The following is a 15,145-nucleotide window of genomic DNA, read 5'->3' on the forward strand; positions in this document are numbered from 1 at the left end:
TTGTGCGGGCTTCATAGTGTAAGCAAACACCAATCCGAATCGGATTTGGTGCTTGACGTCACTATGACATCACGTATGACGTTGCTGGATTGATGACATCATTCGATGACGAAACGGGGATAACGACATCATGCGATGACATCAGCTGCCTTGTTGTGCGGGCTTCATAGTGTAAGCAAACACCAATCCGAATCGGATTTGGTGGTTGACGTCAAAATGACATCACGACTCTGAAATGACGACATCACAAGATGACGAACATTGTGACGTCGCATTTGACGAAGCTGGTTTGACGACCTCGTGCAATGACGTACATTGAAACTTAAGACAACGATGTTTGGATGACGCCATCATGGAATGACAGTTTATTGACAGCCAACAGGTGACATCAGGAGAATACGTCACATCACAACCACCGAAGCACATTGAACAGCAAAGTGACAAGACATAACAGGATAGTAGAAACCCACATGTTTCGTCGCGCGGAAGTATGACATCATAACCAAGATCATATTTCATCAAGAGGTATGCGACATCATATTCAAACATGAATGAAATAACACGGGACATATTACACGAACAGCAGCAACAAACGCCCGAGGGCTCATAAACACAGATATAGAAAACCATATACAGCAGAGATATTAAACCAACAAGCAGACTATGTGAAAACGATGCAATACGACACAAAACAAATGGAATAAGAGGATTAAACAGTCCCATGTAAACTGCTATGAAATGCATGCAAAGACGTATTTATTACAGCTCAATAAAAAACAAACGAAGCAGACATTGTGAAAACGATGGAATGCGATACAAGAAAAAAAAACGGATTAAGGCGAATAGGCAGTCCCATGTAAACTGCTATATTGGTATAACAGTGATTCAGACCCGAGTGGTAATGCATCAACTGTTAGATGTGGAAGTAAAACCCATCCTAAAGAAGGGTGAAACAAATAACGAAGATTTCCACGAAATCGCAATTCAAAATATCCAGTGTCTAGATCGTAATCTGGATCAAACGCTGATAACCAGTCCAATTCTTCAGGAGAGACCTGACCGTAATAATCGACAGGGTCTAGGTTAAGGAAGGGCTGAGCGTCGTCTAACATCTCAGCCTGAAAAGGGGGTATGTCGGGGTCTTGATCGAGGAAGGGCTGAGCTTCGTCTAAAACATCAGCCTGATGAGGGGGTATGTCATCAACCGCTCCTGGATCATCCTCAGCAGCAGGGTCTACTACGTGATCATAAGAATCCACAGGACTCAAAGGGGGAGTCCAACCATCAACAAAAGTGTGATCAGACGAATCCAACTCAGTGACATCAGAATCGTACAATGATTCAGACAATGACATTGCAATGCAATTGCTGATGAAGCCAATGTCTGATGACTGATGCAATGCCTGTATTATACCCAAAAAGATCAAGATTAAAACAGCCCTAGGCATACACCAACAAGAAATGCCATGCCGTACGAGGTAGAAAGCCGAGGATGGCACTACAAAAAAGCGGTTGATGTCATCCACCAAGAAAGGTAGTAGCATCGTACTGAAGCGACTAAGGCTACAAAACCGAAAGAACAAACACAAAAGCTATTTTGACAAACCAGCCGTAAGCGATGAAATTGGCTCCACTGGTTAAAAGAAAGTAATGAATAGCCTAGCCCAAGAGCTTGCATGCACAAATAGCTCAGGGGCAAAACACATTCCAAGAACCTGTGTTAATACCTAAAAAGAGCAAGATTAAACCAGCCCTAGGCATACAGCAACAAGAAATGCCATGCGGTATGCGGTAGAAAGCCGAGGATGGCACTACAAAAAAAAGCAGTTGATGTCATCCACCAAGAAAGGTAGTACCATCGTGTTGAAGCGACTAAATCAGAAGCATAGGCTACAAAGCCGAAAGAACAAACACAAAAGCTATTTTGACAAACCCGCCGGAAGCGATGAAATTGGCACCAATGAATAGCAAGAACAGAATTCTTGCGTGCACAAATAGCTCAGGGACAAAACACATTCCATACATTGACAGAGTATTTGTAGAGATGAAAAGAAAGACCGTGGGGTCAAAGAGAAGTAGTTAAAAGCAGATGCTTGTAACAAGATGACAAAAATTCGCAACATGTTTCAGTGTGAAGAATGCGGAAAAATGTTCAAGAAAGAGTTTGATTTGTACCGGCACTTCAGACAAGCACATTCCAAGCGTGGTACCCCATTCCGTCAGGTCAGTGAAGCAAGCAACGGGGCAGAAGGAAGGGAAAGTGAACAAACGCAATGCGAAGTGTGTGGAGTGGTGTATACAAACCCATTCCAGTTGAAGTTCCACCAGGAACAAGCACACTCTGATGTCGCAACCGAATATAGGGTTGAAGAAGCAGACACCACAAGCAAAGGAAATGATGGTGAGCGATCAAAATTTATGGAAAGACATTGGTCCAGTATAAGGAAGAGAAGAAAAATTTCCAAAAAAGTCATGAGCGTATACAACTTTCCCCTGCCACAAAATTTTACAACAGTTACGGATACGGTACGCGAGGAACTGCAAGAAATATATTCAAACGAAAAAACCCAGTTTAAAGTGACATTCAGCTTCGGATTTCGTCTACGGGACATTCGAACAGGACAAGAGAGATATTTTCATCCATCACAAAACACGACAGTGAACAGCACTCCTTACCTGATTAGAAACATTAGAGACTTTGAGGAATTCCTACATGGAATCGAAGATGTGGATTATTTGGAATGGTGCCATAGGCAAAAACCATCATCAGGTTGGTTTGTCCAAGAAATTGTCAACGTGACATTTTACGTGTACCGCGTGGGCAATTTCCCAATAGGCAACCCAACGCAAATTTCTACCCACATCAGAAATAACAAAGGATTGTTGTCTTTGTCACCACCCAGCGGAGGTCAAGACAGCTTATGCTTCTTTCGTTGTATGGCTGTCCACAGGACAGGAAGACGCAAAGACGTGGAAAGGGAAACGAAGCTGCTGCAACGACAATTCATGGAGGTACCGAGTGAGACATTTCCCGGGGTCAAACTGGAGGACATTGAGTATTTGGAGAAATTATTTAACACTAACATTAAAATATATACATTGCAAACAAATGAAGAGGGTGAGGTCTACGCCGAGCTCATAAAGCAAAGTGTGAGAGAAAAGATGCATAAGACAGAACCATCGCTATGCTTAAATTTAAACTGCAAACATTTCACTTTCATAAGTGACTTTGCTATGTACTGCAAACTATATCAATGTCGTGTTTGTGGTGAAGGATTTGATAGGAATTGGAATATGATTCGACATGAAAAAACGTGTAGAGGTGAAGTTAAAATGAAGTATGTGGGAGGGGTGTTTCGAAACCGCCAAACAGTATTTGACAAACTGGAAATCCACAGCATTTCCACCCCACCTCAAATAAGATTTTACCCTTATAGAGCGACGTTTGATTGCGAAAGTTTTTTTACCGATGATGATATGCCTCAAGCGACCAAAAGCACACACTATACTGCCAAGCACAACTTGATGTCAATCAGTATAGCGTCAAACGTCCCCGGTTTCGAAACACCTCACTGTTTTATTTCACAAGGTGATTCTTTTGCGCTCGTGAATGACTTCATGCAAAGGGTGTTTGAAATACAGAGACAAGCCAACGCCGAAATGAAAGAGACATTCTCCGACGTCTTGCAACAAATCGAAGCAAGATTAGAAGTGTATAAGAATGCGGAACCGGAGGCTTGTCAAAATGGACAACACCCCTTTCAAAAAGTCATTTACGAGCTCGAGCGATTTCTTCAACAATTACCTATTGTCGGCTTTAATTCGGGGCGATACGACCTCAATGTCATGAGGCGGTACCTGGCAAAATTTTTTTATGACAACGACATACCAACACACATCATCAAACGAAACAATGATTACATGTGCATATCAACAGACAAAGTGAAATTTTTAGACTTACGCAACTATTTGGCACCAGGATTTACTTACAGAAACTTAATTGCGGCGTACAATTGTGCAGACCAGAAGGGATTCTTTCCCTATGAATGGGTCAAAGATCTCCGACAGTTGGACGAGAGACGCCTCCCACCCCACAGTGCGTTTTACAGTTCTTTGAAAAAATCAAACATTTCAGAGACAGAGTACCGGTACTGCGAGCAGACATGGCGAGACAAGCACATGTCAACCATGCGAGATTTTCTTGTATGGTACAACAATTTAGACGTAGTGCCTATGCTCAATGTCATTAAAAAGATGTTTGATTTTTACAAAGAAAGATGCATTGACATGTTCAAAGACGCCATTAGCGTACCAGGGGTTTCACAGATCCTGTTAATGAAGACAGTCGATCCCAAAATTGTGTTTTACACATTCGGTCAGGAACAAAAAGACATCTTTGAAATGTTGCGAAACAACATAGTCGGCGGGCCATCAATCGTATTTCATCGACGTCATAGGGTGGGTGAAACAAGAATTAGACAGGGGACCGAAATTTGTCAGTCAATCCGCGGATACGACTGCAACAGTTTGTATTTAAAATGCCTGGCTTGCCCAATGCCAACAGAATCGCCTGTTGTACTAAAAGAGAATGCAACAGAATTCACTGTCGTTCGACCCAGGGGCGTGTGGTACGGAAAACTGGCGCGTGAATGGCTTGAATTTATTGCACTGTGTGAAAATCAACACATCAGGCACCAGTTCAACGGAGGGGAAGTCCGACTAGGGGCACGGCGTATCCCAGTAGACGGATTTGTTGCCGAGAGGAGTCTGGTCTACCAGTTCCATGGCTGTATGTTCCACGGTCACGATTGCCGACTGACAGCGTCAGTTGAAGTGAATCCTGTAAACGGAAGGTCAATGGCCGAGCTGAGAAGTGACACAGAAAGCAATCACGTGTACTTGACCGACATAGGATACACCGTCATCACAATGCGCGAATGTGAGTGGCTGTCCATGCGACGCCAGTCCCCGATCAAGGAGTTTGTAAAGCAGTTCAAGTACCGCACCAAATGGCCAACAACACAAGCCGACGTGCTTGGAGAAATCGAGCGCGGTGATTTGTTTGGCATGGTCGAAGTCGACATTGCGGTCCCTGATCGACTGTACAGACACTTTGATGAAATGAGTCCAATATTTAAAAATATCGACGTCACAATCGATGACGTGGGCGAACGCATGGCCACATTTGCCAAACGAATGGGCGCTTTGAAAAGACCTAGACGCACCCTGATAGGAAGCATGAAAGGAGAAAAAATACTGTTGGCCACCCCGCTCCTGAAGTGGTACATGGCCCAAGGGTTGGAGGTCAGCCGGATCTACCAGGTGGTGTGTTACACACCGTGCAATGCATTCGAGTCATTCGCCGCCCAAGTGACGACAGCCAGGCGCGAAGGCGACCGGGTTCCGGAAACAAAAATAATCGCAGACACTTTTAAATTGTTGGGTAACAGTGCATACGGCAAGATGGCAACGCGAAAAGAAAGGTACATGACTAACGAAATATGCAATGAGCAAAAAGTGGGAGAGCTGGTGGCACGGCATCGCTTCCGGGCGCTCACTCCTCTCACGGAAGAAGTGTACGAAGTGCAATGCAACCCGAAAGCGATCGTCATTGATCTGCCATTGCATATTTCCTTCTTTGTATACCAATACGCCAAATTATTTATGTTGAAGTTTTACTACGAATTTATAGACAAGTACCTGCACAGGAAAGATTACCAATACACTTACATGGATACGGACAGCGCATATCTTGCCCTGAGCACTGCGACCCTCGACGAGGCGGTCATTCCAAGTTTGCGGCGTGAGTTTTATACAAACTACCACAAGTGGTTGCCCTCACCGGCCTGCGACGCCCATATGCAGGCATTCATTGACGTAAAAACAAGCGGCGGTGAGTGGGTAGGCGGCGAAGATTGTTGCAAGGCCAGGGCAATCTATGACAAGCGCGAGCCAGGGCTTTTCAAATTGGAATGGGTCGGGGATGAAATGACCAGTCTTTGCAGTAAAACGTATTACTGCGAAGGGCCAGGAGGCGACAAGCTCTCTTGCAAGGGGCTGTCAAAACACCAGAACCCGCTCACGAGAGAGTGCTTCCACAATGTGCTAACAACCGGGGAAACGTTATCGGGAGAAAACACAAGCTTCAAAGTACATGGTGCTGACATGTACACGTACACGCAGAAGCGAGGTGCCATCTCCAACTTGTACATAAAACGTCGTGTCGCCGACGACGATGTCACGACATCACCGCTGCTTTTGTAACCGGCCTGCAGGGTACGTTATGGGAGCTATATAACTGTGTGTATTTTAATCACAATCACAAAGCATGCTGTCGAGTCAAGCATACGACCTCGAAGAGCAAGCCAGAAGCCATCAAACAAACGTTGACAACGTCCCCTACGCATCCTGTTACGAACACCTGATGGAGGCGCAAAATCTATTTGAACGTGCGGCTGAGCTCAGGAAGGAATCGGCCAGCATCCGCGAAGCTTTCAGCAAAATTATGGACGAGGGTGAATGCGGAGGCTTTGCATTCACCGGTCACATGCGTCGCGGTCTGTTGAGCGTTCGGTGCGGCAACGTTCAATTCAACGATGCCCAGCTGCGGCAGGTGGCCACACAGCTTTTTTGTGACAATCCCTACTTGGTCTTTGCCCCGAAAAGAAAGACCAGACCCTACCTACACATTATATTCTGGGCGACCGCTAGCGAAGATGAAGACTGCCAACACAATGAACGCATCGCGGCAGTCAAGAGCGAAGTTGCCGAAATGAACATAGTCATTCGGTTTGACGTCACCACGGTATTTGCCCCAAAGCAATACCTGACCTACCTTGCTGAAAAAACTGAAGAATTTGCGGTCGTCAATCGTGACGGGGAGTGGGCCGACGCGGAGAACGCCGAACAGTTCCACAACGCCGTACAGCTTGTCAACGATATTCGGAGCAAACTTGGAGAACCCAAGGCCAAGCGGGTGGCCGTCTAATTTTTTTTTTTTTTTAAATTAAATGCTTCGCATTTAATAATTTTTTTTTTTAAATGCTTCGCATTTAAAATATGTGTATTTTATTGCAATAAAAAATGATGATTGATATATTGTTCAACGCGTGCATCATTTTCTGTGAGAACATCTGAAAAGCATCCAATTATATCGTCTTTCGACCAACCACGACATCTGTGCAGCACATAAAAAACGCAATAAAAACCGCAGGCTTTGCTAGAAGGTCCTTGCAATCGCGTCGAGTTGAAGCTCCACTCGTACGGCTTCATGAACTGGTAAAATTCCTTGTGCAGAGGCGGGAGACCGACAGGATCGAAATATTCTCCAGTCAGCTTGGAATCGATCAGCACCGCCACCCAGTGTTGACCGGGTTTATGACTAGGGTCAGTATTTACAACGTAGGCCTTCGGGGCATCGTGCTTTTGCCGAAGGAGATGATCTCTGGGTAGCGTTTCGCAAAACACAGAGCTGGAATGCGGGTCACTTTGCAGGATGGAGGAAATCTGAAGGGTGTTCATGCCGAATAGTCAAAGACGACGTTGCGCGATCGGTCAATCTGAATCAGGTTGTCGAATTCGGCGTAGACCACGATGTTGATTGTAGCGGGCAGGGCATTGGCGAAATGAATTTCCAATCTTAGATTCCCGTGTTTTATAAGATCCATGTAAGGACCGTCATTGGACATTGCGGGGGTTAGATCAAAGGCAAACAGAGTGAAACCGCGCGGATAGGAAGCCAGGTCGATGCTGTTCCCACTGTCCGATCCGTGCTTGTTTGTTCCGGTGAAAAGGGTCATAAAACTGCGCACCACTTGTCCGTTTGTAAAGTCTGGTTGCAAGGGGCGTGAGGGTATCTGTTCTGCATCACGATAGAGTGATAAAAAGTTGATGTTAAAGTGCTGGAAATTGAAAGGATTTTCAGCGATTGAGCCGTTGAAGGCGCTGTTTTTGACGCATCCGATCACGACACGTCTCGGCAGTTGGCCAAGAAATAGATTTTCCTTACTGATGGACATGTTGCCGGTAGGTACGGAAAATACCTTTGTTTGTACACGTCTGATGGGATACTTCGCCAATCCCTTCTGGAGGGCTGCCGCATGTCCAAGAGCAATGCCAGAGTTGAGAGTGACGGTGCGTACGTACAAGGTGACGTCCTTGAACACGCTTTTGAAGTTGTCTTGTGCCGCCATGAGATGAAAGGCTTTCTTAGATTTGATGAGCCGTAACTTGACCTGCACGCCATTGATCAGATAGCGCTGTTGGAAGGACATGTCCAGATGCAATCTACCAATCATGTCTATTGTTTTGCTCTCGGCCGTCAAAGCCTTTCGCTTTGTGAAGCCTTTGTTTGCGTCGGCTCTAGAGTCGAGTTGACCCGGGGTGTCATCTGCCCACACGGATGCGCTCAATTGTGACGATTTCGCCTCCTTTCCATAGCTGAGCAAGTTTTCAATGTAAGCGCGATACGGGTATGTGTTGGTGGACGGTGTTATGAGTACGTTGTTGAGGCTCATGTCCACCTGACTCCATAGCGAATCCAGCCAGTTGTTGACCGGGCCCACGTCAGCATCCGCCGCAATATCGGTTCCGGCGTCATTCTTAATGCTTGCCCTAACGTGGAGAAACATGTTCGCCAGATCCAGATAATCACCCCCGCTCCCAGGCACGAGAAATTCCACAGGACCGTCGTCCGAGAGTGTAGACATCGGACGATACTCGACCCATTTGCCATGATCGATGCTCGTTTGGGTCGGTGGTACTGAAAACAAATCCAATTCACTGTTTGTACACTCGCAAGATTGTTCGTGGATGAGCGCCGACATTATGCAAAGATGTCAGTTTTTTTTGACATCCTACGCTTTTTATTCTTAATCGGAGCTGCCTTTCCCCTTTTTCTCTTTCGTACCCTTTCCCCTGGCGGAGGAGAAGGCATGGCCATGCGCAAGAGGCTGGAGCCGGCCTCTTTACCACGCGCTATGGCAGACTGTTTGAGATCTTCTCCTTGCAAAACGTCGCTGGCAATTTGAACACCAGAACGCAACGCTTGCTTACCGACTGCTTTGGCCCCGCTCTTGAGCAGAGGTAGAATGGCTCGACCCAGACCGGAAAAGATGCTGCCCAAGCCGTAGCCGCGCTGATTGGGTGAGCCTGAAAAGAAGGGGCTTCCGTTCCCGACTTGCTGTGTGTAATAGCGTTGGTATGCGGCACGGTCACAGCAATACGTTTTTCGCATGGTTCAGATGTGGGCGAGTCTTCGTTTGCGCAAATGCAGTGTCACTATCGCTTTTCCTTTTTGGAATGGTACTTTCGCTCCGGTGTCGTCCCTTATGTCTATGCGAATCGTCGAGAAATTCCTCCTCTGAATCAGATGATAGTGGACTTTTGGAAGGACCTTGTGAACCGTTTCGCCGTATCTGCCTTCGGGTGTGACAATGCAAAGGAGTGGGACCAGACTGTCTCCGACTACGCGTGGTTCCAGTATGTCGCAATACACAAACAGAGAAGACGGTGCCTGTTTCAAGTCGAATGCCCTGATGCCTTCAGTGCTCCGATCCAGTGTGTTGCTTTCGAATCCCAAGATATTTTTCAGAGTGTCGCTTACGGCAAGTTGTCTGGAGTCGTTGGCGCTACGACGTACTGCGGTGCCTTCTGTTTGACGTGGAAAGCCTAGTCTCACTCTTCCCGTTGTCTTATTGAGTGTGAATAGGAACGGTGGTGTTCTTTCCGGTATATTTTCCAAAGCACTGTTTGCAATAGCTCTGAAAAGTTGCTTTGCCGAGGCGTAGTGACCTGCTTCGATATTTATGCGCGTGCTGACCCCCCGATTCGTGTAAATCATCCATCCCTGTCCTTCAGGGACATTATGCCATGTGTGTGGGTATTGTATGTCGGTCACGCCCGCTTCCCATGATCCGTTCAAATCGATTTCCTTCGGTAGTCTTGTCGTGAATCCGGTAATGGTGTTGTCGGGGAAGTAGGTCATGGAACTGTTACTAGGCAGAGTCAGAAAAAACATTTGTTTCTTCGTCTGTTCTTTTTTTCTTTTTTTGTGTCCTAATCACTGGATTCGGCATCAACAGACCAAGCGAGCTGCTGAGCAGGGCCACCCACAGACTGGACGGTTTTTTGTCAACCGAGAGGTTGTATATGCTTGTGGCTACGATCGTATAAATGACAATGATCTGACAGAAAAACACAATCTCGCTGCGGGGCACACTTCTCCCGCAGAATTTCCAATCAGGCATAGTCGATAATCTCCGATGCGTCTATCCACGTGTTGAACTTTTCAGGATATCCCAGCCACTTGACGAGTACTTGCTTCTTCTTGCCTTTGCCACGATGTGCAACAATTGTATCAACGCGATAAACGTTGTCTTCTTTTATAACCCGTTGCACTTCCTCTTCGTAAAAGGAACCTTCGAGAAGCTCTTGATCGAGGTCTTTCAACACGTAATAAGGGGGATTCCCCTTTACGGCCTTGTGTACGATGAACAGCTCTTCGCTCCAGTTAGGAAGGTAACCTTTGCGGAATTTTCCTTTGACTTTCGTGATACGTACGACTGTACCTGTTGCAAGTTTGGGATTGTACGGTATCCGAATCTTGTCTTCATACAGCGTATCCCAGACAGCACCCTCGTTTTGCTGAGATACTGACACCGGTGACATGTCAATACTCCGATGGTATGAATGGTTGTATGCTTCAGTCAAGTCCGAAAGCACGTCGACGTATCTGTGACTTCTGTGGCGGGTGAAATATCGCCACATGCGCGATTTGAGGGTGCGATTGAAGCGTTCCACTACACTCGCTTTTGTTTCCTCATTGTGGGTTGTGAAAAAGTGGATGTTGTTGTCCTTTAACCATTTTTGAAAGTTAACGTTTTTAAATTCACTGCCCTTGTCCGTCTGTAACACTCTCGGCTTTCGTTCGCTGATACGGAGAATCTCGGAGAAAGCACGCACAAGTGTTTTACCAAATTTATTTTTAATAGCAATAACCCATGCAAACTTTGAAAACACATCGATACATGTCACCAAGTACTTGAAGTCGTCATTATCCTCCTTCAGCTTTGTCACGTCCACAAGGTCGGCTTGCCATTGGGCATCTATACCTTCGACAATCACCCGACGACGGGTAAAACGATGTCTTATCGGTTTATGTAATGTGTAAACGTCCTGTGACATCAACCATTCCTTCACAGGAGTCTTTGTGGCACGCTGCAGTCTTTCAACACCTCCGTAGCTTGATGGTTTGGCCGGATCGTAGTAGCTCACTTCCATCGATCCCATGATGCTTTTGGCTTGTTTGCAACCCTTTGAATGAAGGCGGTAGGAGCGTTCATTTCTTTTAAAGCATTTTGAAACGTTGTCCACCCGGTCGGTTTGGTTTGTTTGGGCTTGCGGATTGCCGTGTTTATCAATTCTTTGATGCTGGTGTTTGGAACAGCCTCGTTCTTGTACATGAATTGACCTTTGTCATCCCAGCTCACCAAGGGATGATTGTCAATGAGGCTCATCAACTCCCTTGTGCGTGATACGTATGACTTTGGTACTTGAAAGAGTATGTCTCTCTCAACCCAGCTGCGGTCCGGTTTTTCTTTGATCTCGATTGCCATTGGTTGGTTCATTTGCTTTTGCTGGTGAGTTATATAGCTTTGAAGTATTTGTTGGTACATTGTCAGTTTTGTGTCTTCGTCGAGGTCTGTTCTTTCCAGCACGGTATGCATTTCTCTATCCAATTCGTTCATAACCTTTGTGGTTGTTGATCGTTTAATGTCCTCCTTTTCTCTCATCTGATCCAGCATCCGGGCATCGACCAGTGCCATCTTTTTAACGTTTTCCATTACTTCCCAAACAACAGGCCGGCGAGTGCCGGGATGACCGTTGCCAGAAGTGTACCCAGGAATCCTCCTTTCTGTATAATTCTTCTTTTCCGTTTAATTCCGATGGTCTTGTTGGCAACTTGACGCAGTGTTGTCTTGTGTCGTCTTAGGTTGCTTTTTTTGCTTTGGGGTGATACGGACGTTACCCTTCAGCACGTTATGGGCACATTCACAAATGCACTTGACCAGATCGTCACTAGCTGTTTTGATTACCGCTTTTCCGATCTGTGGCTTGGCCTTTGCAAGTGTCTTGAGCGTCTCGATGTGACGTTCTAGCCTCGCTGACATGCTTACGATATATCAAGCCTTCTATGACTTGCGTTAGCTTTTATACATTGGGTGCGTATACGATGGTTGTTTGGTCGGGAAAAACGTTTGTACGCAAGCGCATGTTTTCCGGTGTCGTCTGTTTAAAATCCAAAAGGAGATAGCCGTATGGTGTCGATGTGGCATCGTCGAACGCTTCTTGAATGATGCGGGGCTTCCTTGGAAAGACTTGCTTACCCAAATGATTGATTTGTGAAACATCTCTCGGATTTTTAAATACAATCAGGTAGTGGGCATTGAGACTAATTGTCCGATGCTCCTTTCCTTTGTTGAAAAGATTTTGGACGATGTACATTACGCTGATGTCTTTGTGATGACTTCCTTTGGTAAAGAGATTGGTAACAGATTGATTTGTTTCATTCATGAGGTCATCGATTATCAGTAGGTTCCGTTTTCTTACATCGAAATGATCCGGTGGTGGCAGTCCTTGTATAAATTCCACTGCTGGTATGGATGAAAACAATGGCTGCCATTCTCCATAACACCACGTGATCGATTGTGGTGGTGGTGATATCATCTCGTTCACATTTTTTAGCACTTTTGTAACGAAGTTTGTTTTACCACTTCCCGTAGGTCCGCTGATGACGCATGTAAATGGGTGTTGCAATCTTTCATCCATCTCTTCACATTGCACTGCAGTTGCCTGCTTATATAGGGTGATCATGATCTGTAAATTTTCATGATTTTTGTCAGCTTTGCTCTGCAAATCGGGCACGATTTCAGTGACTTTGCACACTCGATACAGCAGCACATGTGCTGGCATGGGAAGAGTAATGTATCTATGTCCAGGTCCAGACAAACCTTACATAATCCACCCCATTTCTCTTTTGGTCTATCATTGTGTGTTTGTTTGGACGATTCTGGGGTGTTTGATTGCTTCTTAGGTGTTTGAAATTTGATTGTGGTGGTAATGTCTGGGGTCTGCTCCGTGGCTTGTGTTCGTTCGGCTTCTTGTGCGTCTGTCACCAAATCGAGTAGCTTTGTGTATTCTCCCCCGGTACACCGCTTTTTTTCTACTAAATCCTTCACCAAGTCCTTGGAAAATCCGAACTGTATAGCCATCGTTGAGAAGGTGTTTTCTAACTTCATTATTAAATTGTCTGTTTGTGGGTTTTGACAGTTGATTTTCCGTATGTACTCCATCCCTTTTTGCTTGATCAGAAAACCGCATCTGAACAAAACTACAGTTAAATACACGACTTGTTGTCATTATCACTTATTGGGGTACCAACCTTGGAAACCATTTGGCGTGTTCTTTCCATGGATCGTCGTCGTGTCTCCAGTCCCTAAGTCCACCCTTGCATGCGAAGCATTTCACTTTGTCCTGTATATGAATGTACTGAAATCCGGCTTCAGCCAATGCCAGTGGATTGGGTTTATTTTCACCGGGCCATGTCTGGAATGTGGCCAATCGCGATACCATTGACGTCATGTCCATTTTTAGACTTTCTGTTATTGCACCATACAGCGAATGTGTTGTGCAATGGAATGTTATGTCTCTTTATGGCAAAATATGTGGGGAATTACAATGGGTGGTGTGATAAATGTCGCGTATCACGTGAGTGGATGTGAATCATTGGTTGTCACTTTGCTGTCCAATGTGCTTCAGTGGTTGTGATGTCACGTATTGTCCTGACGTCACCCGTTGGTTTTCTATAAACTGTCATTCCATGATGGCGTCATCCATACGTCATTGCACGATGTCGTCAAACCAGCTTCGTCAAATGCGACGTCACAATGTTCGTCATCTTGTGATGTCGTCATTTCAGAGTCGTGATGTCATTGTGACGTCAACCACCAAATCCGATTCGGATTGGTGTTTGCTTTACACTATGAAGCCCGCACAACAAGGCAGCTGATGTCATCACATGATGTCGTTATCCGCGTTTCGTCATCGAATGATGTCATCAATCCAGCAACGTCATACGTGATGTCATAGTGACGTCAAGCACCAATCCGGAGGATTATACTCATATTATACTACTACTGTGAGTTTTTGATGCTTGGGGTGATGTGAGTTGAACTGCAGGTATCTGTCTGTATGTGTTGGTTTTTTGTGTATGGTAGTAGAACGCAAATTACTTTTATTATAAAATGCCTGGTGAACAGTCTCTCTCTGTTTTTACTACCATTAGAAAACTTATATGTTAACATCGAATATATGTTCTCAAAATACCTAGCTCGTGTACGTGCGCTGGTAAGTTTGTGGAGATGCGAGCATACAGAAACAATGTTGTGGCAGCGGTGGTTGTGATGTAGCAGGAAAGAAGTTAAGGTAGCCAAGAACAAAGCGTCTCTTTCAAACAAACAAAAAATAGAGAATGAGCTTTTGCCCTTCTTCCCCTTTGCGACGTTGGGCTGATAATTTTTCCACGTCAGTACGACTTAAGCCATTCGTAATTTTGACGTAATATTACCGAGGGATTCATTTCCAACTAAATTCTCACCCAAAGATAAAACTTAAGGTTTGTTTTTGATAAATTCTTAAGCGTCGTACTTTTTTCGTTTAACCCTCTAAAAACAAAGGTTTATTTTTTAACTTCACCAGGTTGTTCGACACAGAATAACATCAATTTGGTTTAAAGGTAAGAGAAAGTTTTTTTTCACCAGCGCTCAAGCTATGGACTGAAATATAAATCGCAGAAGATCGACACTGTTGTACTACAAAAAAAAAAGTAAAAAAAAAGAAGTCAAAAACTGCATAAAATTTTGCAAGATCTGATTTATGGCTCAGCTTGTTTTAATGCAATGCAAATTGCAATTGAGGTTATCAACGTTTCATGCAGCATCAGCAGGAAGTGGTTGGAAATTTCATGCTTTTAGTCAGCCATTCATGTAGAATGCAAACTGAAATTTTACTCACAAGTTGTTTCCGCGCGCTCATTAAGATTTGCGAGTGTCACATCGAGGCTGGCTTGGCAGTTAATCATTAGAAG

The 15,145-nt window shown here is 45.1% G+C and overlaps 2 protein-coding genes across 3 annotated transcripts in view; both read right to left on the bottom strand.

The window, feature by feature from the left end:
• The window catches only part of LOC145765700 (superkiller complex protein 2-like), an 85,605-nt gene that overhangs the window by 53,174 nt on the left and 17,286 nt on the right, over positions 1-15,145 (bottom strand). The gene's annotated exons all lie outside the window — the stretch shown is intronic.
• LOC145765699 (baculoviral IAP repeat-containing protein 7-A-like) lies at positions 12,870-13,641 on the bottom strand. Its single transcript, XM_082577519.1, has 2 exons — positions 13,442-13,641; positions 12,870-13,380 (listed from the first exon to the last, which is right to left on the bottom strand). Exons 1-2 carry the CDS (start codon positions 13,639-13,641, stop codon positions 12,870-12,872), a joined length of 711 nt encoding a protein of 236 aa, XP_082433645.1.

The sequence above is a fragment of the Aplidium turbinatum genome, chromosome 2 (assembly GCF_918807975.1).
Source record: "Aplidium turbinatum chromosome 2, kaAplTurb1.1, whole genome shotgun sequence".
In the NCBI taxonomy this organism is placed as follows: domain Eukaryota; kingdom Metazoa; phylum Chordata; class Ascidiacea; order Aplousobranchia; family Polyclinidae; genus Aplidium; species Aplidium turbinatum.